Source organism: Cupressus sempervirens, chromosome 3 (genome assembly GCF_028749045.1).
Source record: "Cupressus sempervirens isolate cs-2001-9-10 chromosome 3, ASM2874904v1, whole genome shotgun sequence".
Classification (NCBI taxonomy): Eukaryota; Viridiplantae; Streptophyta; class Pinopsida; order Cupressales; family Cupressaceae; genus Cupressus; species Cupressus sempervirens.
In genome coordinates, this window is record NC_143120.1 from 5,811,076 (window position 1) to 5,834,912 (window position 23,837).

The 23,837-nt window shown below is 33.7% G+C and overlaps 1 protein-coding gene across 3 annotated transcripts; it reads right to left on the reverse strand.

Annotated features, from left to right (window-relative positions):
* Positions 1–17,256: 17,256 nt before the first annotated feature.
* On the reverse strand, positions 17,257–20,787 carry LOC149564447 (zinc finger protein CONSTANS-LIKE 6-like). Of its 3 annotated transcripts, none has more exons than XM_089817994.1 (4): positions 20,518–20,787; positions 19,109–20,326; positions 17,687–17,923; positions 17,257–17,473 (listed from the first exon to the last, which is right to left on the reverse strand). In XM_089817994.1, exons 2-4 carry the CDS (start codon positions 20,123–20,125, stop codon positions 17,432–17,434), a joined length of 1,296 nt encoding a protein of 431 aa, XP_089674120.1. In that variant the 5' UTR covers positions 20,126–20,326; positions 20,518–20,787; the 3' UTR covers positions 17,257–17,431. The 3 variants fall into 3 exon arrangements, with proteins under 3 accessions (XP_089674120.1, XP_089674121.1, XP_089674119.1); XM_089817995.1 differs by having other exon boundaries at positions 19,109–20,339; positions 20,518–20,781; XM_089817993.1 differs by having other exon boundaries at positions 19,109–20,785.
* Between the last annotated feature and the right edge of the window lie 3,050 nt (positions 20,788–23,837).

Here is a 23,837-nt window from a genome sequence, read left to right on the forward strand (position 1 = left end):
CTCAAAGGATCTTGAAGATAAGATCGAATCTTTTACATTCCCTATGTAATCAACATGCAGCCAATAAGAAAAATGGAGAAAGCATGCAACCAATAAGAAAAGTGAAAGAATTGAGCAAGAAAAGAAGAATGAATTTTGATCATAGATTCATACCTAACCCTAAGTATTTGAATCCTTTAAAAGAAGGACAAAACCCCATTATTTGTGAATGAGTGAGAGTTTATGGGAGAATGCTAGTGAATTACATAGGGGCTTAAAGACTTAAAGAAAAGGAAGTACATCATTGCAAAATCTAGTTAGTTAGAACAGAGTATCAGCATTTTGAGCAGAGACATAACAGATTAGGAAGGATTAGATCAGATTGCATAGAACAAGGATTTGGAATCAACAAATGAAGATTGCAAGTCATTAGGTCAAGACTTTCTAATAGTCTCTAGTCATTGCATTAGGAATGAAAATCCTATGATGATAGGTTGGTCTAACAGCCATGTTGTAAGCCTTTCAAAAAGGTACTAAATCCTCTAATAGGGTAACATTCCAAGTGAGTGTTTGTAAATCCTTTAACTAGATCACTTTTAATAGGGTGCAAAGTCTTTAATAGGATATGCCTTTCACAGGGTAGACAATTGGAAGTAGTCAAACTTTGTAACTTTAAATAGTTACATATTGTTGTAGAGATAATTTGTCGGTGTGATCCCCACCCCAGTTTTACCTTCTCATTTTGGAGGACTTCTGGGTTACCAAAATCTTGTGTTATCTATTTTCATGCATGTCTTTATTTTTCATGTTAAGTAGATATGTTAGATGCATGTGAATGATCTTAGATAAAAAAAATTTAAAATGTTAAAGTTAGTTACTTTTGATTCACCCCCACTCTCAGAAGTAAACCTTCCCTCTTGGAAATTCCAATAATTGGTATCAGAGCCAAGTTCTCACAAGGAGGAGCCTTATAGCTTGGAGAAAAGATCTGGAAATGGAAGTCTACAAACTTGGGAAGGTCATAGAAAACCAAATGATTGATATACAACTTGCTCTACATACTTTGGAAGAAGCCAAAGAAGAACTAAGAAAATCGTTTAAGAGAAGATGAGATATTGTCATAGCTGAGAATGATAGACAATACAAGGAGATTGACACCTCAAAATTGTTTACAAATGGAAATTCCAAAGATTTTGATGCAACAATAGCACATCTAATGGAGAAGAATAGAGCTTAAGCAGAAGAAATCAAAACTCTCAAGATTGAGCAAGAATCACAAGTCATGAAGCTTTGTGAAGTAACTAAACAGAAGAAAAGAGCCATTGAAGATAAGGCTATGCTAGAAGATGAAAAGAGAAACCTTGCCAACATATAGGAAGAAAATTCAATTGAACTTGCAAGAATTTCAAACATGCAGCTAGACACCCTAAGTCAAATGATGAATGCACATCATGAACTAAATGTCAAAGATATTGAGATCTCCACACTGAAGATGCAAAATGAACAACTACAAAATGAACTGAAAAGAGAAAAGGAAATTGCAGAGAGCTTCAATAAGCCTAATGAGGCCATTAAGTACTTTGAATAGCTATTAAAATCATCAAGACCAAAAATGATACTTCAGGACTAGGATACACTAGCACTGAAAAGGAGAGTCATCCAAGACTGCAGAAGAAAGAAGTAATAAAGGTAAGAACACTAAACTTACTTGTAATTTTTGTGGTAGAAAGGGACATACATCTAATGTGTATAGGAGCAAGAATGTCCATCAGCATGACAAACCTAAGAATGTGGGTCACTATCACAAGTGCAACAAGCAAGGACATCAAGCACATGACTGTAGGAATAGGACTATTAGAACACCAAGATTTGAAGGTCACTGCTACTACTACAAGAAGTATGGACATAAAGCTTTTGAATGTAGGTCAAAGCCTATGTGGACACCTAATCAGGAAACAAGGGAAAATAATCATGGATATCACTACAATTGGGACTACAACACCAGGTATAGCTGTCATTACTGTCAGGAATATGGACACATTCCTGAAAATTACATAAGAACACATTTTAGTGGAAATTACAATAGATGTTTTAGCCAGACTACATGCTTCAATTGTTTAAAGACTAGACATATTAGTAGGAATTGCCCAACAAGGTCAAAGGCACCCAACTCAGAGATTAGCAAACGAAAAGAGAAGGTAGATGTTGAACACATCAGAGGAGAAATGAATAAGACATGGAAGAAGAAAGATGGAAGCAACACATCAAATAAAGGGATCACTTCACTTAAAAGGTCAAGTGGTCACACTTCATCCAACTCAGCACAAGAAGGCATGTGAAACCAATATACAAAGCTTTATCATACAATCAATTCCAAGATAAGTAAGTAATGAAAAGAAGAGATCAGCATGAATAGAGATGCAAAGTTAAAACTTCAAGATTTCACCAGCGTTTTCGAACAAGAAAAGTTTCCTTCAGATGCCGAGTAAAATTCCAATACATGTCGAGTTGATTGTATAGTCTAGTTATAGCCAAGTTGGTAGTGGATGCTGAGTGAAGAGAAATTTTAGTTGAAGCTGAGTGAGGGATACTTCAGTGGATGCCAAGTGGTGGAAATACAATGGAAGTCGAGTAATGTAGAAATGCCTAAGAACCTAAGTGGACAATTGTAAATGCACTAAGCATTAAATGCCATGAAAATAGGGTATATTATCGCATTTTGAACCATTTTCGTTCATCGCAAATGAAGAGCAAAGATGAAAAAGAGTGCAAAATGATTTCAAAGTAGAGAATCTATCATTTGAGCTGATTTCAACAATGATTCAACTTAGTGTTATCAATCTCAAGGTATTTATACTAGTGTCGAGCTATGCAGTTTCACATTTTCTTTGTGTTCAATCCTTAGATCGCACAAATGGCCTCTAGTTCTAGAAAACCACAAGAGAAAGAGTTGTTTGAGGTCCAACTTATGTCAAACAAAGTTAAAAAACTTGATTTCTAACCAATCCCTGAAGTGGCATACAAAAATGACCTAGCCGGAGCCCTATCTACTATACCTCCTACGGTAGTTATGGTCTAGGATGTTAGGAGATGTTACAACTTCAAAATTGGAGCCATAGGAGATGGAGATAAGGGAATCTTATGAAAAGTTGTGTAAAAATGGAGTCTTGAAAGAAGAATACCAGATCGTTGAGAGGACGGGTTTGACTTGTGCCCTAGAATTCTCCACTATTTTCAAAATGTAATGGATTAGAATTGTGCTTACTAGGATTCATGATGGAAGTTTGTGGCTAGAAGATGGTCCAGTGAAAATAACAAAAAGGATTGTACATAGAGTAATAGGGTATCCAACCCTAGATTGACCAAAAACCCTTAGAAGTGATTCTAAGGAAGCAATTTAGAAAAATAAAGGAGCCAAATGGAACAAGAGAGGAATGACTGTAGATACTATCCAAGACCCTCTTTTTGACTTTGTTGTTAGGGTTATTTCACACAAGTTTTATCAATCCAGTAGACTTAATAGTGTACCCTACATTGCAGTGGATGTTGGTTACAAACTAGTGAAAAAGGATCATACTTATGATCTTGCAGAATTACAATTGCAACAAATCAATGAGAACTTAGTAGCAATAAGGAGAACCAAGCGAGCATAGTGCAAATTTTGTGCAATTTTGATTTGCATATTTTTCTATGTAAAAAATATACTGAACAAATGGGAGCTAATTTTGAAACACTCATGACCAGCTATTTTGAAGATTTCAAGAAGACCATGAAACAAAGATTAAGGATACCAGTTTCATTTTTAGAACAACATGTGAATGATGTATGTTTTCTGGTAGATATTGATTATACTTACATACAAGCAGTCATACCAAGAGTTGGATGGTTAAGACCACTTGGATATGAGATAAATATAGATGAGGCATCTGCAGCCATAAATGTATTATTAGTAGAAGAAGTAGACAAAAGTGCACCACATTTTGGGACTTTTGATGTGGTAAGATCAAAGGTGGACATGGAGTTGAAGACTGCCTCCACACTAAAGAAAAAGGACAAACTAGTTAAGAAGTTAAAGGCAAATTTTGGTGAGGGCACTGCTAAAGAAGAAGAAGATGAAGAAGATAAAGATGATGAAGATGAACAAGGTTAAAAACCATTGGCACTGACCCAAGGCATGGGTGAGGATGTAGAAGAAGAAGAAGGTGTTGAGCAGGAAGCACCTAGGTTGAACCTAAGAAAAGAAAGGCACAAAAATAGCCTACTACACAGCCTAAGGGAAGAAGAAAGCAACTAGCCCGAGCTTAACCAAGCCTACTACAAGGACAGACACAAGGGCAACAAAAAAAATGGCTAAGGAACAAAAAAAGAAAAAAGCTACAAAGCAAGGAGGGCCTACAGAAAAGAAAAGAAGAAAATATGTTGCACTCCCACAGTCAAATGAAGAGAAGACAAAATCTGACAATGATCAATTCAGAGTGGTAAGGCATTCCACCAAATCTAATTTGGAAAAAGTTTGTGATAAAATTAGGGCTAATGCAGATTTAACTAGTTTAAATACCATTAATTTTAATAAGTTGAGTAGAGAAGAACACAACATAGTGGAAGAGTCTATCTACACTATGATGGCCAAGTTCAAGATTACTCCACTTGAACTTGACAATTCTATTTCCAATGAGCTAAGATCCATTGTAGAAAATAAATGGCATTACTACCTAAATATGGAGAAGGAAATAAGGGAGTCAACATTGGCTCATGTGATGCTTGACCTAACTATAGTAAGAAACATGGGAGAAAATTTTCACCCAGATATAGAGACTTCAACATTTTATAAAATAATTTTGAGGATTTTGTCAAGAAATCCACATAAATGTGGAAATTGATTTATGGATTGACTACTATCAAGGAAGGTCAAGAAGATCCCTTTGAGGGAAGGAATAATGGTGAAAAGGAAGAAGAAAATGAAAAGGAAGAAGGAGAGAAAGAAAAGGAAGAAGTAGAGAAAGAGAATGAAGAGGTAACAATGGAGAAGGAAACAAAGAAAGGTGATGAGGCAACAACTGAAGAGTAGCAACAGGAATAAAGTGTTTAAGACACCCAATTGCCACCACCTAGTCCTCCACATGCACCACCTACATCTGTAGAAAAATTAATTGTGAAAGATGTTCCTGACACCTCAGGTCAAAACATCAATCCATTAACTGCAGAGGATCTCAAAAAGATCCTTCACCAAATAACATTCCAATCACAGTTATGCACAAATCCTATTTTGGTGAGTGTATAAGAGTTACAAAAGGTTGTAGCTGAAATAACTAAGGAGAAGGTGAACACATAAGAACCACCTTCACAACCTCCTACAACTACTAGTGATCAACCAAAAGAGCAAGCATCACAAGACACAATTGCCAAGGTTGATACTGTAGTTACAGTAACTATCAAGAAGCAAGATAAGGAGAAAATAGGATAGAAAGATACCACTAATCCTACAGCACAAAGCCAAGGTGCACCTCCTCAAATCATTATAATTGATCAAGGTAGAAGTTAAGAAGATAAGGAAGAGGAGAAAACCCACAAAGAGAGAGAACAAGAGGCAATATAGACTCTAGTAAATTTGTCTACCTTAGGGACTCCTACCAAGCAACTAAGCACTAATGCAATACCATTGCAAATATTAGCACCAAGCTCGAGCCCCACCAAGGTAGCAAGGGTACTTCATTATGAAGACCCTAAACTTGATGAAGAAATAGTCATACCAAGTTATGACTATGAGACAATGAACCTAGCATAGATAAATGAAGTGCAAGAGGTACTATAAAGGAAAAAGAAGTAGGAGATACTCAAAAATGAGTATAGATAAAAGAAAGCATTAGTAGAAATAAAAGACATCTTCCTTGATGCCTTTAGCTTGCTAGTACTTGATGACACAAAGCCCATCATGGAGAAACTATCCAACATAGTGGACTAGGTACAAAATGAAGACCTTGATACTAATGTTAAATTACTAGAATGGTCTAAAAAGAAATTTCAAATGAAGGTTAATGAGAAGATATCTAGTGAGATTGCACTATCACAAGTGGAACTAGTTAAGAAGGTAGAAAAGGTGAAAACAATACTTGAGAACATATTCTCATTGTACTCCAAACTATGTGACTCTTCATATTTCACACAAGAGACTAGCTAGAGAATATTGAGCTTGGAGAGGAACCTTAAGATATCTAGCACATAGCTACCTAAGGATCCAACTCAAAGTGAGAAGCATTTTTCCACAATGCTTCACACTCAGAAGGAGTTAACTATATTAATAGTAAAAGAGGCTAATGTTAAGGCCAAGCTAATACAAATTCAATCTACAACCACCCCGCATCTGGAAGTATTACATAAAGAGATGGCCTATGTAGAAAATGTTTTGAAGAAAGACCCAGGTCTTTCTACATTAGAAGGCCTATTACATCTTGCAGCAGAGACAACCATCTACCTCAAAGCACTGGAAATAGCATTAGACAATTGGGATGCTTCTCTCAAGATAATAATGGAGGTAAATAAAACATTTTTGGCTAAATATTCCATTCATTCTTAGGACCCTTTGACATAAGTGTCAAAAAGGGGGAGATATTCATGTAAGGGGTAGATATAATAAAGATAGGAGATAATAAGAATGGATGTGTAGATAAAGGGAGTAATACTTTTTTTTTTGGGAGATAATAAAAGAGACCCAAAGGAGAAAGAATACCCAAAGGGGGAGATATTCAAATTTTGAGTTTTGAGGAGAGATAAGGAAATAAAGCCAAAAGGATAACAAAAATTGCAAGGAGATGTGATAGGGGGAGCTGAAATAAAGGGAAAGTACCAACGAAATAGAGTAGACAGAAACAAGGAAAAGAGTACCAGACACATCAGCATGAGACAAATTCAGCTTAAGGAATTTTGGATACAGAAATGACACATCATCTCAGGGGGAGTTACAAATTTTTAAAGGTATATAATCTTCTACAAAATTTTGAACAAGTTTTGGAAGTTTTGTACATATGCTAAACAAAATGTGAATTATACTCATAGAGACCAGATTTATAATGCTTAGTTAAGTGTTTTTTCCACTCATGTCAAAGGGGGAGATTGTTAGTCTCATATTGGTTTTGACAATTAAGTGTAAACACAATTAACCAATTCTCAAGATGATGCCGAGTATAATACAGATGTCAAGCTATAGTGTGTGTCGAGCTAGAGATTCAACAGGTGTTGAGTAAACTTTAGGTACCAAGCAAGTATCAAGTGTCAAGTGATAGGTGATACCGAGTCACTGTAGGTGCCAAGAAGAGTATTGATGTCGAGCTAAAAAGAATTACTATAGATGTCGAATGAGACAAAATTCCTATACGTGTCAAGAATCCACAATTAGTACGTGTCGAGTAATACAGAACCAGCATATGAGTTTGTGCCTTCACAAACTCAGATGTAAACTATTTTTGAGTCGACTTAGGATGAATCTCAAAGGATCTTGAAGATAAGATCAAATCTTTTGCATTCTCTATGTAATCAGCATGCAGCCAATAAGAAAAATGGAGAAAGCATGCAACCAATAAGAAAAGTGAAAGAATTGAGCGAGAAAAGAAGAATGAATTTTGATCATAGATTCATACCTAACCCTAAGTCTTTGAAGCCTTTAAAAGGAGGACGAAACCCCATTATTCGTGAATAAGTGAGAGTTAATGGGAGAATGCTAGTGAAGTGTAGAGGGGTGTAAAGACTTTTTAAAAAGGAAGAACAACATTGTAGAATCCAGTTGGTTAGAATAGAGCATTAACATTTCAAGCAGAAACATAATAGATCAGGAAGGATCAGATCAGATTGCATAGAACAAGGATCTGGAATAAACAATTGAAGATTGCAAGTCATCAGGTCAAGACTTTCTAATACTCTCTAGCCATTGTATTAGGAATGGAAATCCTATGATGATAGGTTGGTCTACCAACCATGTTGTAAGCCTTTCAACAAGGTGCTAAATCCTTTAATGGGGTAACATTCCAAGTGAGAGTTTGTAAATCCTTTAACCAGGCCACTTTTAATAGGGTGTAAAGTCTTTAATAGGATAGGCCTTTCATAGGACAAACCATTGGAAGTGGTCAAAATTTGTAACCTTAAACAGTTACATATTGTTGCAGTGATAATTTGTGGGTTTCATCCCCACCCCAGTTTTACCTTCTCACTTTGGAGGGTTTCTGGGTTACCAAAATCTTGTGTTATCTATTTTCATGCATGTCTTTATTTTTCATGTTAAGTAGATACGTTAGATGCATGTGAATGATCTTACCTAAAAGGTTAAAGTTAGTTACTTCTAATTCACCCCCTCCCCCCCCTCTCAGAGGTAAACCTTCCCACTTGTAAATTCCAACACTAAGAAAATTAATTGAAAACTTTTGGCATGGAAACAAAAGAGCTTCACCAAATAAAAAAGATGAATTGGAAAAACAAACTGTGAGCTACATGCAAAACATTATTTGGATATGACTCAAACACAATTTTATGAAATGTTTCTTCAAAGATTTCCTCAAATTAAAATCCACCAAAGTTTTTTGAGATGACCAAACCATTCTAGATTAAGATAAATCATACACGCACTACATCTTTTTTAGGGTCATGTTGAGTTTTTTATGCATTATGATGTTTATCATTATATATGTTGTACTTTCTATACTAACGATATACAGGAAGAGTGTGGTTTACAAGCACCTCCTAAGTCACAGAGAGAATTAATGAAAGTGTACTATGTAAATAAGATATAAGACCATGTGTTTGAAATATCTTTTCCCTAGATGTGGCTGTTTTCAAAAGTTTCATAGATGCCTACATCTGGATAGCAAACATGAAATCGATAAGAAACTAATTTCTCTTGGAATGTACAAGTCTATTAGATATGGTGTAAAATATGGAAAAGAATTAAAGAGGTATGAGTTACTAAAAAATGATCTATGAATAGATGATTTTATGATTTTTTTTCAAGAGAAAATAGTTTATGAGTGTACATACGTCATATACAAAGATAGCTAGAGAATATTTGTTGTTAGCCCTTCTAGAATTAGAATATGTTGAGGTAAAAGGATTATAACTTTCACATGTTATTTGGATTAAGTTACAGAGTGTATTTAAAGGAATATATTTGCAAAGAGATCTAAGCTTCATAATTAGAAAGATATATTTGTTAGTGCAAGAATGTAAAAAGATTGAACAATTAAAGGATATTTTGGTAGGATATCTAAGATTATTGCAAGAATATATTAAGAGTTTTGAAGGAGTTTTGACTGAAGATGATAATGTGTGCTAGATTCTAAACTCCTTTCCACCTTCTTACAAAAGCAAGGTAGAAACTATTGAGGAGATTATTCCTATTTCACCTAATTTAAGAAAAAAAACTCTACTCCTAAAGTTGCAAGTTTTGAATGAAGATTAAAATTGGAACAAGAAGAAATAAGAAGAGAAACAACTTTCAGTGTACAAAAAGATAGAGCTAAACTTACAAGGAATGCAAGCACAGGTGGAGATTATGTTAGAGAATGGATGGTCAAACAAGAAGAAGATAAGAATATTTATGAAGGAATTGCATTACTTATGAAAGGGGGACCTAAAGTTAAGAATTTTTTTGCTTGTTGGACTTGCAAAGAATTTGGTCATTTCTCATCACAATGTCCTAAAAGAGAAAATAAAATAAGACCTATGAAGCCTTATAAGTCAAATTACACAATATTGCTTCTATATTGATGAAGATGATGAATTAAATTTGAAGTGACAAATTTCTAAGAAAGTGACGATGAGGATGATGAACTTGGATTTTTTTCTATTAAAGAAGAAAGTCCTAAAAAAGAAGTGAAAGAAGAGATAATAGAACCAAAAGCCTTGGTATCACATGTTGAAAATAAAATGTATGATTGGATTATAGGTAATGACTACTCTCATCATATGAAAAGAGATATAAATAAGTTTTTTGAGTTTAATAGTTATGATGGAGGAATAGTTAGAGTTGGAAACAATGCACCATGTCAGATTAAAGGAAAATGACCTATTACGCTTGATGGAAAAAGTAACAGTGAGGACATTTACTTTGTTGATGGATTGAAATATAATCTTTTGAGTGTTGGAAAACTTGTAGACAAGGGATATCAATTGCAATTCACAAAGAACACTTGTATAATCAAGGATAAAGATGGTAAGTTGATTGGTATTGGTACAAGGACATGACGCAATATTTTTCAATTGAATCCTACTAAGATGACATGTTTCGTAGAAAATTTTTATGGAAATTGGTTATAGCATAATAGATTTTGTCACATTAACTTTGATATCATTGTGAAGATAAGTATTACAGATGCAGTTAGAGATTTTTCTAAAATTGTGAAGTTGTGTAACATGATTTGTAAGGAATGTATGATGGCTAAATAGAAGAAGTTTATTTCCAAGAAAAATATTGTGAAGTTGGAAACTGTACATAAATATTTGAGTAGTCCTACAAGAACAAGGGCATTCTATGGTGAAAGGTACTTTATACTTTTTATTAATGGTTTTACAAGAATGACATGGGTAGCATTTCTTAGAGAAAAGTCTAAAGATTTTGAAGTTCAAGTTATTTAAGAATATAGTAGAGAATGAATCAGGATTCAAGGTTAAGTGCTTAAGATAAGATAGAGAAGGATAATTTGTTTCAAATGAGTTTAACATATTTTGTGAGGATAATAGAATTAAGAGAAAAATTTCAACCCCTAAGACACCACAATAGAATGTGATAGAAGAAAGGAGAAACAACTCAATTGGAGAGACAACTAGAGAAATGATGTTTCACATATATTTTGGAGAGAAGCAATGAACACCACAGTATACATAATGAACATATTATAAATCAGGAAAGGTACTAGTAAGATAGCCTATGAACTTTGATTTGGACATACAATTGCTATGAAATACTGTAGAATCTTTGGAAGTAAGTGTTATATCAAATGAGAAGATGATATTGGTAACTTTGATTTTAGAAGTGATAAAGAATATGTTTCTTAGATATCCATTGAAGAGCAAGGCATATAGATGTATGAATAAGAGATTGAAGACTATTTTTGAAAGTGTAAATGTGAAAGTTGATGAGAAATTTAGAATTTAACAAAGAATACTTGATTATGATTCGGATGACAATACTTATCTGAGGACTAACAATCAGAATGTTGAGCATGGACTCTTTTATGAAACTGACAATAATTTGCAAGCTAAGTGGGTATTTAGAAATAAATGAATAAGTAAGGAAAAGTGGTAAGAAATAAAGAAAGTTTAGTTTGCAAATTTTATTCACAACAAGAAGTAATTGATTTTAAAGAAACATTTTCCCTTGTTTCTAGATTGGAAGAAGTAAGAATGTTTTTGGCATATGTAGCTAACGAGAATTTTAAGGTTTATCATATGGATTTTAAGTCAGCTTCTCTTAATGGAGATCTTGAGGAAGAAGCTTAAACTGAAAAAATGATGGCTTTCCTTTGACAAAAGACAAGGATATGGTTTGTAGATTGAAGAAAGCATTGTATGGATTGAGGCAAGCACCTAGAGATTGGTGTGCGGGATTGGATTAGAATTTGGGATTCAAGAAAGGTAATTCATATAGTGAGATGTACTTGAGGAAGAATGAAGATGGATTAATGATTATCATTGTATTTGTTGATGACATTATTTTCGGAGGAAATGACTAAGCTAGTAAGAAATTTCCAAAAGAAACAAAGAATGAATTTGAAATGACTATGATTAGCAAGATGAAATATTTCTTGGCTTTGCAAATTAATTAGAATGAGGATGGCATTTTCATATCACAAAATAAAAATCTTAAGGATTTGTTGACAAAGTTTGGTTTGGAGAATTGTAAAATAGTTGAGACACCTATGGTTATGGGATGCAAATTATCAAGTAACGATGAATCTCCTAGTGCAGAATAAAAAAGATACAAATCTATGATAGGAGGATTACAATATTTGACTCGTACAAGATCACTTGATATATCTAATGCAGCTCGAATTGTACCAAGATTCCAAGAAGATCTTAAAAAAATACATTTGGAAATAGTAAAGAGGGTATTAAGATATTTTAAAGGCACATCATATTATGGTTTATGGTATGATAGATCACATGAATTTAATTAATGTGCATACATGAATACAAATTGGGTAGGAAATATAGATGACAAGAAAAGTACAAGTGGTGGAGAATTATTTTTGAGGGGAAGATTGGTTTCATAGTTGAGTACAAACTAGAATTGCATTTTGCAATCTACAACATAAGAAAAATCATGCAACAATAATAAATAATTATAATCCAGTTATTTGGATGAAGCAAACATTGCAAGGTATTGGTATTAAGTTTACTAAACCTATTATCATACATTGTGATAACACTAGTACAATTAGTACATTAAAGAATCCAATGTTACATTCAAAGACTAAGAATATTACAATAAAGTATCATTTCTTGAGAGAGAAGTTCATAGGAAAAAAAATCAAATTGGAGTGTGTTAACACAAAGGAATAGATTGTAGATATTTTCGCAAAACCTTTGGCTAAGGATACATTTGATTATTTGAGATGAATGCCTGGGGTTATGCCCCAACCTTCTTCAAAGTAGTTGATGTAGGATTGCATCAATCTAGTATATTTAGAGCATATGTTTACAGTTGGACGGTATTTGGTGATGCTTCCTTGGGGGAGTAGTCACTTTTGGGTAGAGACAGTAAGAACTCTTGAGCATTGTCTAATAGTGTTTTGTGACACTTATTAAACCTTTTCAAATTGTTACAGAAATAAATGATTATATTGGCATATTATCACCTTTTTCATTGATGCCAATGGGGAAGAGTAGAAAAGAAAACCTTTTATTAATGTTTGATTGATATCAATGGGAGAGTATTGATGTCAATGGGGAGTAATACTTTATTCATCTATGGGAGAGTATCATGAATGGGGGAGAGTATCATTGTTGTAGATCGATGTTTAGTATTAATTACATGTTGAATAAGAAAACGTGGAAGAAATATATTTGGTATTCTTGGTTCTATGATATTTTTTCATCATATGTTGCCATAACTGCCAAATGGAGAGATTGTTGGAATGAATTCCTTAGGGATATTGTAAGGAGTATTTTGGAGATATTTGAGTCCTTGTGTGTTGCATTTATGACTTAGTTTTTCATTGACGTCAACATATCATCTTTCTAGATAGTTCAAACATAATAGCAAAGGTAGTTTTGTTTAGTGCAGTTTGTGGTTGTTGAGTTATGTTCAACAACAATAGCATTATGTTATTGGATGTGTATAGATATTAGGTATATTTTCACAAAAAGAGTTATGAATATTTTTGTGAGATATAGTAGATTTTCAGAGGACTTGTTATAGGACAGTTTACCGAAAACCATATGCTATTGTTCATGTTGTACATCTTTTTGGCATGTTAAAATCTTGTTCAATGGGCTTGGATTTTGGTTAGAGACAGGCCAACTATGTTATATAATTGATGAAATTTATAATATAGTGTATGGAACATAATTGTAATATCTTATGATGGTCCTATATTGTTCATTATACATTGAAAAATCCTCAAGGATGACTCAACTAGTTATTAGGACTTGATATAAAGGAAATATGTTTCCTTGGTTGTAAAGGGTTTCATATGCGGTCATATTTTATGTGATGTAATGTTATGCTAGCTTTGGATGAAAATTTTTGAAGGTTAGAGTAGTGATTGATGCTAAGGATAATTGTGGACTTCAAACGATTTATATTGGCAAGATAAATTGTTATTTTAGTCAATTCATTTTCTTGCATTAGTTATCCTAAATTGTTTAGTGAGAACAGTTCTAAAGCAATTTGGACAATGGGTTCAGTTGTCTTCTCCTCATCTTCTAACATGGTTGGAAGCTCCTAATAGGGATTCAAAGTCTCTTTTGGGGAATCATATGTACTGATTGCATTAATTTGCCTCCTAATAGGGTCACATCCTTTCAGGAGGAACTTTCTATATTAGTACATTAACAGGTGGGCATCACTCCCACTAGGGTTTTCCCTCTAATCAAGGGTTTCCCTAGTTAACATATCTTGTGTCACTTTGCATGGTTATCATCTTATCATTTTTATATATTTTGGTTACATGCTTTGATTTTGTTAAAGTTAATACAAGTTGTTTAAAGCATATAGTCGATTCAACCCGCCCTCTCTCAAAACTATATTGGTGGACTTTATATTCTAAAATATATAGGGATTATTATTGCACTAAAATATTACAATAGGCCCCTAGTTTGAATTAGGGCCAAAAGCTTAGGTTACATATCACCCACGACTTATGTTCCCACTATTCAAGGCTTAGATAAGAACAAAATGCCCCAATTAACAAGGAGATGTTAGAGTATGATGCACAACTAATTTTGACATTAGAAAAAAGAAAAAGTCCATAGACTGATAGAATAGGGGTCATGTTGGAAAACAAATGATTGAATTGGAGAAACTAGTAAGGAGTCTACCTAGAAATAAGGGATTACATTGATTTTTGGAGAAATTAAATAACATGGGAATCATATCTAAATTTTTATTTTCATTAAGTATTATATGAAGTCCTATTATGCATTGTAAAATGAAAATACACTAAGGTGGGTATTAAACAATTTTTCTACTCTCTTTTTGAAAAGTTGGTACATGCATTAGAGTTAGTAATAAATTAGATATTGATTCTATAAAGGATACATGGTACAAGAAAAGTATAAATGGTATATATGGGTTATTGGGAATATTATATGTTCTTTGACTTAAACATCACAAACAAAGCTCTTATTCCTAGACTAAAAGTGTTAAATAGTCAAAGTTGACCTACTTTTTCCAAGCCTATTTTTTTTCATTAGTGTGTGATGTTTAAGGATGACATATATATCTAGAAGAGATAGCTTGTATTCAAAGTATACAACAATGATTAGATGTCAAATAGTACTTAAGTATAGAATTTTGATATGATGTATAGTGTGGATTATTTATATAAATGATTACATTAAGCTAGTAGAATTATACTTCCATACTTTTGATTCTAAGTGCATGCAGCCACCCAACTTTTATCTTTCTCTTCTTTCTTTTCTATTTATTTGTAAAATTATATGTAAAACATAAAATATATTTTCTATTATATATGTTTATATATTTTATTTTTATCTAGATTAAAATAGTTCTTGGAACTAAATGTGTTATCCTTTAATATACAAATCATAGATGAAATCATAAAATACTAGATATCTACCTTGTTTTGGAAGAAGATTACCCAACATTAAATTCTACTTCTTTTAAGAAATGATAGAATATAAAAAGTTTCTATATTGACAAATTCTAGAATGGTTCTATATATTGATAAACTATAGAATGCTCATGAGAATATCATGGGTTCTTTAACTCAGAATAATAATAATAAAGCAATCGAATTTTTTTTATTAGTGTAAATACTTAATGAAAAAATAAAAAAATGTTGATGAATATATGTAATAAAGTTTTTCAAATTGTGTTTTTATTTTGTTTTGGAGAAATAATTATATTAATTTTTTAAAAAAAATTATTAAGTTTTGAGATGGTTTGATCTTATATAACTATATAATTATGAATAATTGTGCCTTTATAAGATATAAATAATGATAAAACTCTCAATTTAAGTGATGTCATTTTCTATATAGAAATATTTTTATATTTATTTATGGTAATTGTAATTTATTTCTATTTATATTACCAACTTTTAATTATTTTAATAATTATGTAAAGTACATTTATTTTGTTAAAAAATATTTTAAAATATATTCATAGTGTCAACATATTGATAATTGTGGTGGGAAGGGAGTCTGCGAAGGGGTGCAAGACTTTTGGGAATGCTAACCTTAATAGGCAGTTCTATTGGATGTGGACCTATGGCTATGAGGGTGAAAGAGAAACATACTACCTATTTCTTGAAGTTGGTTTATGGGCCTTCTAAAGATGAGTTTTTCTCCCCCTCTTTGTTTCTTTTCTTCCTGTGACCAGGTGGTTCTTTGTAGTTTTAAAGGGCTCACCTAAGTCCTTTATTTATATTTTTGGTTTGAGAATGTAGCTAGTAAGGGGACTTGTCCCATGTTGATTCTTAGCAATGTGGACCATGGTTAGTGGGTTTTCCGCATTCAGACTTTTTTTTTATAGAGGTAGACTTTAGCTGATGTGTTTATTAAATGACTGGCACTAGGTCTTGTTAACATGTTGTGTTATAGTGTCTTGTGTCTATTGTTTGTACCATGTGTTAGCACCCTCTTGGTACTTTCTATAATAAAAAACATATTGATAATTGTAATAATTAAGGTTAAGGTTATAAGAAATAGAAATACATGTTAAAATTTAGAATTTTATCATGAAATAATCACTTCATTAAGAATAAAGAAAATATCTTTGTTTAGTTTTAATATGTTTTATTCTATTTGATTATGGTGAAATGTTTTAATAGACTACAAACAATGAAGCATTCATTTTCAATTGTTTATCTCAATAAAGTTTTCTATCTAGAGAAAAATTAATCAATGTGAAGCTTAGCATTCGCAAATATTTCAATCTATAAAGATATTACAAAAATATATTGAACACAATACTATATAAAAAAATGAGATTTCTAATTTTTTCTTAAATGTTCATTATTATTAATCTTTTATTAGCATAATAACTTTTACACACATGCAGGTTATTTTAAATTCTCATCAAAATTTATGAATAAACATATAAGAATAGATTAATATTTAGAATTTAGTTATGCAACAAACAATTGTATAAGTTAATATTTAAAGCTTGAACAATGTACAATCTCATTTTAAATCTTGTATACTTGATTATAATACTAACTCTAGATAATTCACCTCATATAAAAAAATCTATAATAAAAACAAAATATATACTATTAAACAATGTGCTTATTCAATTAAAAAAAATCTACACCAAAATATCAAAAAAATATCTATCCCAAGATATCTTAGATAATGCCAAATACATCACTTTATTTAAAAAATTATTTCTTTTAACTTCATTGGAAAAAATCAATTTTCATCTTATACACTTAATTCAATTTGTTTATACATAAAAACTAAGATAAATAGTTACAATCTTTAAATAAAAGAAAATGGTGTTACGGATAGCGTTACCTAAAACACTGTTTTTGGAGATTTGCACAGTTTCAAATCTACTTCTACCTCGCTCAAAATTGATTATCAATGAATCAAAAAATGCGACAAATATAGAGCAATATATCTTACACGTTAAATGAGATTGAGTGTAAGTTCACGTACAATGGAGTAACATATATTACATTACCCAACTCAAGACTGCAGTTAAACATGAAAGCCTAGGAGATTTTTTTTTTTCATTTTTACCAATTTTAATCAGTTAGCAATGGTTGAAGACTACGCTTCTTTAATCAGATGACATGTCGGACGTTCTCTTCACAAACCGGCCCTGAAACAACAGAATATATAATTATTATTTTCTACATAAGATTGCATACAACAGCAGAGCCATATCAAACCATTAGAATATGATTCATTAAGCATGAAACAACAGAAAATAATCATTAATTTCTACGGACGATTACAGAGCGCAGTTATTTCAAAGCATGTCGACGATCTTCGTATGTTTGATAAGTAAGAATAAGTGGAATATGTAGAATACCTTCATTCTTGGTCGCTTTTCTGCATTGAGCTTACGTACTTCATATCTGATTTTCTTAGAAAAGAGCCTTGTGCGGCGCTTTTCTCTGTACCTTAAAACTCGAGCTTCTCTTCCTCCATGCCTGCGAGACTCTTGCTCTCCTCCGCAGTTGATCATTCCCACCATTCCTCCAACATGCGCACCGTTTAGCCCCATGTCTGGAACAACACCCACCTCAACATTACTGTGATATCCTCCCTGCACCAAAAACACGCATATTATCTGGTTAGCTGATAAACAAATACACATTTTTAGAGTTCAGATAAGCGTAGGAACAGTAAACTCACGTAGCTATTATCAGCATCTCACACAATTATTATCAGACGTTATGCACAATCTTATTAGAGTTGAGAGAAACTGCATATCAAGATTTGTTTTCGGAGAAATGGGTTTCTCATTAAATCACTACTTGGTGAAGCGGATATTGTAATGCATAACAAAGAATAATTGACATAGTTAATAATATCATAACGCATGATTCAAAATGGTGGTACAAAAGTATTTATTTGAGAAACAACAATGATTAGTTATTGCTAAAAAAGAAATTGATGTAAATAATGAAAAAATATAAACAAATTGCTTCTCAGTTAAACCTGTAAAAAAACTTGGTTCCATAATCATATATAACTATAACATATGAAGTTTAAAATAATCTAATAAAACTTGGTTCCATAATCATATTTAACTATAACATATAAAGTGTTAAAAAAAATCTAATCTAATTAGATTTTTAGTTTATTTTATTTTTCTTTGTTCAGATTTAAGTGGTCTGTAAATATTTCTTTTCTAAATTGTATCTCTCATTTGTAATACAATTCAATGCCTCTTACAAAGAATATCAAGTAGTCCTATATATATTAATCTAAACCATCTGTAAACCCATTTACAGATTATAGACTGAAAAACTATCTTCCATTCTTACTTCTAAGCTATTGTTCAAAGGAAGCACAGCTTTCCTGAAGTTTAGAAAGGCCAAATATTAAATGCAGTGGCCATGTACTTCAATAAAGGTCAATTGCCATAACTTATGACCTTAGGTTATGAACATGGCAGATTGAAAAACATGTCCGCGACTACGTATACGAGCATGTGCACTGCTGAAAGGTCGGGTAGTAAGGTACATGAAATATACAATCTTGTACTACTGTCTGCAGGAATCTAAGTACAAATCATTCTATTGTTCTCCTAGGGTTATTATAAATAAATATACATAATCTTAACACAAAATGCTGTAATTGAGACGTGAGAAGATCTTGGCTCATTAAACCAGAAAAATTAGAAGCAGTAAATATAGTATTTCCATGTCGAAAGAGGTTTTTGAAGTGTCTTAATGCCTGTACGATGAAACGAGAAAGATAAGTTATTAGTGAAAAAGAAACGTACCATGTCTGATGTACAATCGTCGTAAGGTGCCCAGAGGGAGCCCCGATCGGACCAGGCAATCAAGACATCTTCATAATTGAGCTTGAGAGAGATCTTCTTCTCGGCCTCCCCGAGACTCGAACCCAGGGCCAGCTCGATCTTACAATGTGCTCTTTCGTCGGGCAGGTCAGGAGTTCGAGTCATGTTAATTCCCTCCGTTTCCTCCTCGTCATAGTCGATATTTATCTCGATCGTGTCCCACGATTGATCAGGCTCGGCCTCCTCCAATTTCACGATTTTGTCAGTGAACCCGTGATCATCAGACCGATCTTCCTCCTCCTCCTCCTTTACGTCCCTTGCAAAATCATCGAAATCCCTGAGCACGCCCAAACCATCTTCTCCCAAACCCTGGCCAATAATGCTCTCCATGTCCATATCGATATCCAGAGCGAAAAGATCAGTCTCCGAGTCCAAGAACTGGTGCAAATCGCTCTCCGGCACAACCACGGGCTCACAATTCGACTCCTTGGAGGAAGAAAAATTGAAATCGCAAGATTTCATTTTTACGCCTTCCTGGAAGTCGCCGGTTCGAATCTCCGGGAGAATCCCAAATTGTTGAGCGACCGGAGCAGGTAGAAAGATCGGCACCTGAGGCAGCAATTCGTCTTCATGATCGTCCAATTCGAGCTGGAGATTCTGCGGAACATGCACGGGAGCGGACGGAGACTCCATTTCCTCCTTCACCTTTGCCTTGAGCTGCGGATGAGGACGGCTGGAGCGCCGTCTCTTGCTCATGGCACCTGAACTGAGAAACTCAAGCAAAGGCTCCTGAACCTGATTGCCGTAAAACCTCACCCTTTCATGGCGGCGAGCAACGGCGTTTGCACTGTGAACGGACCTGTCGCAAGAGTCGCACAAATACGCCTCGTCTGCACCGCAATACCACCGCGCTCTCTCACGGCCGCACCCGTCGCACGGTCGCGCACTGCGACCGCCGATCGCCTTTCCCATCTCTCCGCCACTTTTCACTTCTTCCATCCACTTCACAAATCCTCTCTTTTGGCCACAATTTTTCCAAAAAACTCTTCTTTTCTCAGATCTTCAACTTCAAAACTAGCTAAAATTACAGAATCTTCCATGCGCCGTACATCGAGTTTCTCATGCTTTGAATTTCAGGCAGCCTTTCAATTCAGGTTTTCGCCAGCTGAAAACAAATCAAAGATGCCCGGTGCAATGGACCTGAAGATCAAATCTTTCACATCAAATTCAAACCTTTGCTTTGTAAGAACCTCACGAGATCAAAGTGACAAAAAGCAACGGTCTCCGAGGACCAAAAATTCAAAATCTTTCGTGAAAACCTCACCAGATCAAAGTCACTAACTCTCGACACAAAATAAGCCTAAAATTCAAATATTTCGCAAGAATCTCACCAGATCGAAGCGGCTCAAAGCAACTCTCTCAGTGGACCTAAAAAGCAGATCGTTCTCAAGAACCTCACCAGATCAAAGCGACTCACAACAATTCTCACACTGGATCAAATATTCAAGCTCACCAGATCAAAGAGACTCACAGCAACTCTCGAAATACGATCAAATCTTTTCTAACACTCTCACCAGATCGAAGGGGCTCAGAGCAACTCTCACAGCGAACCTAAAAATTCAATCTTTCGCTGGACCGACTCAAAGCAACTCGGCACATGCAGGATCAGCAGCACTTTCTTTTCTTTTAATTTTTTCCCGTCTGCTGACGTGTCCGGAGCCTACCCCTTATCTGACACCTAGAGAGGTTCCTATTGGCCGCTCGACTTTCTTCTTATCCACGTGTACACATTATCCTAAATAGGGCTCGTTGATTGGGTCAGATATATTCCCTCAAATTTCCTCCAAGCGGGCTGAAAGTCGTACAGGTCATATCTGAATACAATAATTAAATGCCGTGGTGGGGCCCGCACCTGATGCATAAGTCACGCTCGTGTGACTCCGTGAGAAGATGTCGCTTCCGAATTCTTACTTGACCTTTCCCAACATGGTGGGCCAGCTACTCCATTTATACCATTTTCGTTCATCCTAGATATATCCATAATTCCCTTCCCATTTTATTCCCTTTTTTAGTGTGAAGATTTGTGTAGAAGTTATTTTTCTATCCATGGGATTTTATTTAAAAGTAGTTAGCCTGAAAGTTTGGGCAAAGCCAAAAATGTGATAGGTATTTTTCTTGATCCCCGCGAGTTGCGAATTGTTTTTGGGATGTTCAGAGGCCAACAAATATGATTCGTTGCGACAGCTTACAATTAGTCGGTTAGGACCACAACCATTCATAAGAGTACAAGGGTTGTTTGGGGTTTTTTGAGAACAGATTGTATCTTAAATTCATGTTCAAGTATGAAAGAGGTTTGTTCTCATGGTATCTTCTATGTAAGTTTGATTGAATAGAATTTAATTTTGTGTGCATTAGGGTGCTCAAGACAATTATTCTCGTCATAGCTCGGGAGTGCAAACGGCTGGGATGAAATTGAAATGGTGTCAATTTGTTATCAAACATTTCAGCTTCTTTGATTTCTAATGATTATATTATTAGTCCCTGTCGTAAGACAAGAGACTAAAGTTTTCGGTTGCATTTTATGTATTAGTTTAGATTTTGAAAGTTGTGTAACAATCATCTAACCTAAGTTTCTTTTCCATTCTATTATTAAAATAAATTTTGATTCTTTTATTTTTATTTTTTGATTGGCTAAGTTTATTTTTTCTAGTGGTATTTTTATTTTCTCCACTAAGAAATTGAAGAAAAACATAGAACTAACAGATGTCTTAAAAGGTTGCAACACTAAGCAATGCGTGTACAAGCATAGGTGTAGTTGAAATACTAAACAACGTATAAGCACACGTGCTTGGAGTGTGTTGTTCCATCCATGCGAGGAGGAATAGGTGGAGTTTTTGACAATTCTAGAATGATATACTTTTTTGTTTGTCTTGTTGTTATGGACAATTGCTCATCAGGAAGGAGGGGATTGCCTGTCTAGCAAGTTTTTTTGGTGGGAAGAGGATTTCTACACAACATGCATATAGGTTCAATGTATTCTCTTGTTGAATTTTAGGACAAATTCATTCATTTTTCACTTTCTACCTCTACTACTCTTGCAGGTATTTGCCATGGTCTTATTTTTTTCACAGTAGTAGTTGCAGTGCCACCAAAATCTTTTCCTATCTGATAGGCAGTCATCTTCCTTTGCCTCAAACTATTTTGTAGGTCCTTTATATTCAAAGTTGAGATTTTGTACTTTCAAATATATTTTTCTGTTTAAAAAATATTGTTACTTCTTTCAACACTTTTTACATTTTAGAAAATGGTGTGTAGAAGTCATAGAACATCTATCATTTCTTGTCAACAGTAGAAAATTCTCAGTCTTCTTTTACTGGATTGTTTCATGATAGTGAATAGAACTATAACTACACCTACAAAGCAACACCCACCTCTCAACAAGGTATTATTGAAGAGGAACTTTTAGGTTTTAATCTTTCAAATTTGCAATATTTGATTGTGCACCTATTTGAAACATGTAGTTTAAACTACTTGTAAGTAGTGGTAGATTCTTTTAAATTATTTTAGGCTTTGCTGACTTTCATTTTCAGAGTTAAAGCCCTTCACCCTTGTGTCTAGTTCTACAAAAAAACTCAAGCATGATGTAGTTCTACACAAACAATGAAGGCAAAGTAAAAACACACAATATCTACAACTAAAAGAGAAGTTCAATCATGTCTAATAATCGGTGGAATGGGGGATGGTTTAAATTAGTTGTAAGAATGAAATTCATTGCAATCATTCCCTAAATAGACAAGAATGGGGCCCTTTGAACATCTCTTGGAATTTCTTCTCTACCTTCTCTAAATTAAAAGCTAACCTGTAGTAGCTTCTCATAATTTTATTCAAAAGAATATTTTTTAGCTGTTATAATATTCCTATACATGTTTTAATACACTTCCAACACAGTGTGGGTTGCAGTAGTACATCAACAGGTATTGAAGCATCATGAATGGGATGACCTCTATTAAATAATATAGCTAGAAACAAGAAAATATACCTGTGAAGTTACAGCGCACAAGCAAGTTATAAGAATATTTTGATTAGATGTCATAGAGAGATGGAGTCTCATAGGAGAAATTCATAAGAACTGCAGACTATAAATGTGTTGATAACAACTGTTGAAACTCTTATCAAATACAATTTCCATGTGTATCTTATTTGCCTATGCCAAAATGACAGCCTCAAAAAATAGAATAGGACATCCAAATAAGGCATTTTTGTCACATATCGTGGTTCAAAATGTTTCAGATATGTGCACCCAAAATGTGGATTCATAGATAATGCACAAAAGATTTAACAACGTGGAAGCTTTTGGCATTAGTTTTAAAGATCCCAAAAAAAAAAACCAAAGAAATTCAAGCAAAAAAATTTGATGGAAATACAGCTTAAAAATGGAAACTCAGAATGGTGCCAAATCCCAAATTGAAATTGCATACCAAGATTTATTTGTTTGAATTTGACTTATCTTTTTCCTACATTATGTTGAATCAATTGATTGTCAGTTCTTCAAACCTTTAAACATAGAAGAAAGTCCTCATCCAAAGGGCAACAATATTTGTATTTTGAGAGACAAAGGAGGCAAATATTTAGAGTGAGTCTCCGAACTGAAGCAATAGAGGAGAAAAATCTTTGAAGGTGCAAAATATGTAAGACAATCAAACTTTACATT

Bases quoted from the DNA above. Each gene is read 5' to 3' on its own strand.
- LOC149564447 (XM_089817994.1), bottom strand. From the start codon at position 20,125: ATGGAAGAAGTGAAAAGTGGCGGAGAGATGGGAAAGGCGATCGGCGGT. The intron at 17,924-19,108 runs GTACGTTTCTTT...TTTTTGGTGCAG, and splicing joins ACGATTGTACATCAGACATG to GGAGGATATCACAGTAATGT. The intron at 17,474-17,686 runs GTATTCTACATA...CTGTTGTTTCAG, and splicing joins AAAAGCGACCAAGAATGAAG to GGCCGGTTTGTGAAGAGAAC.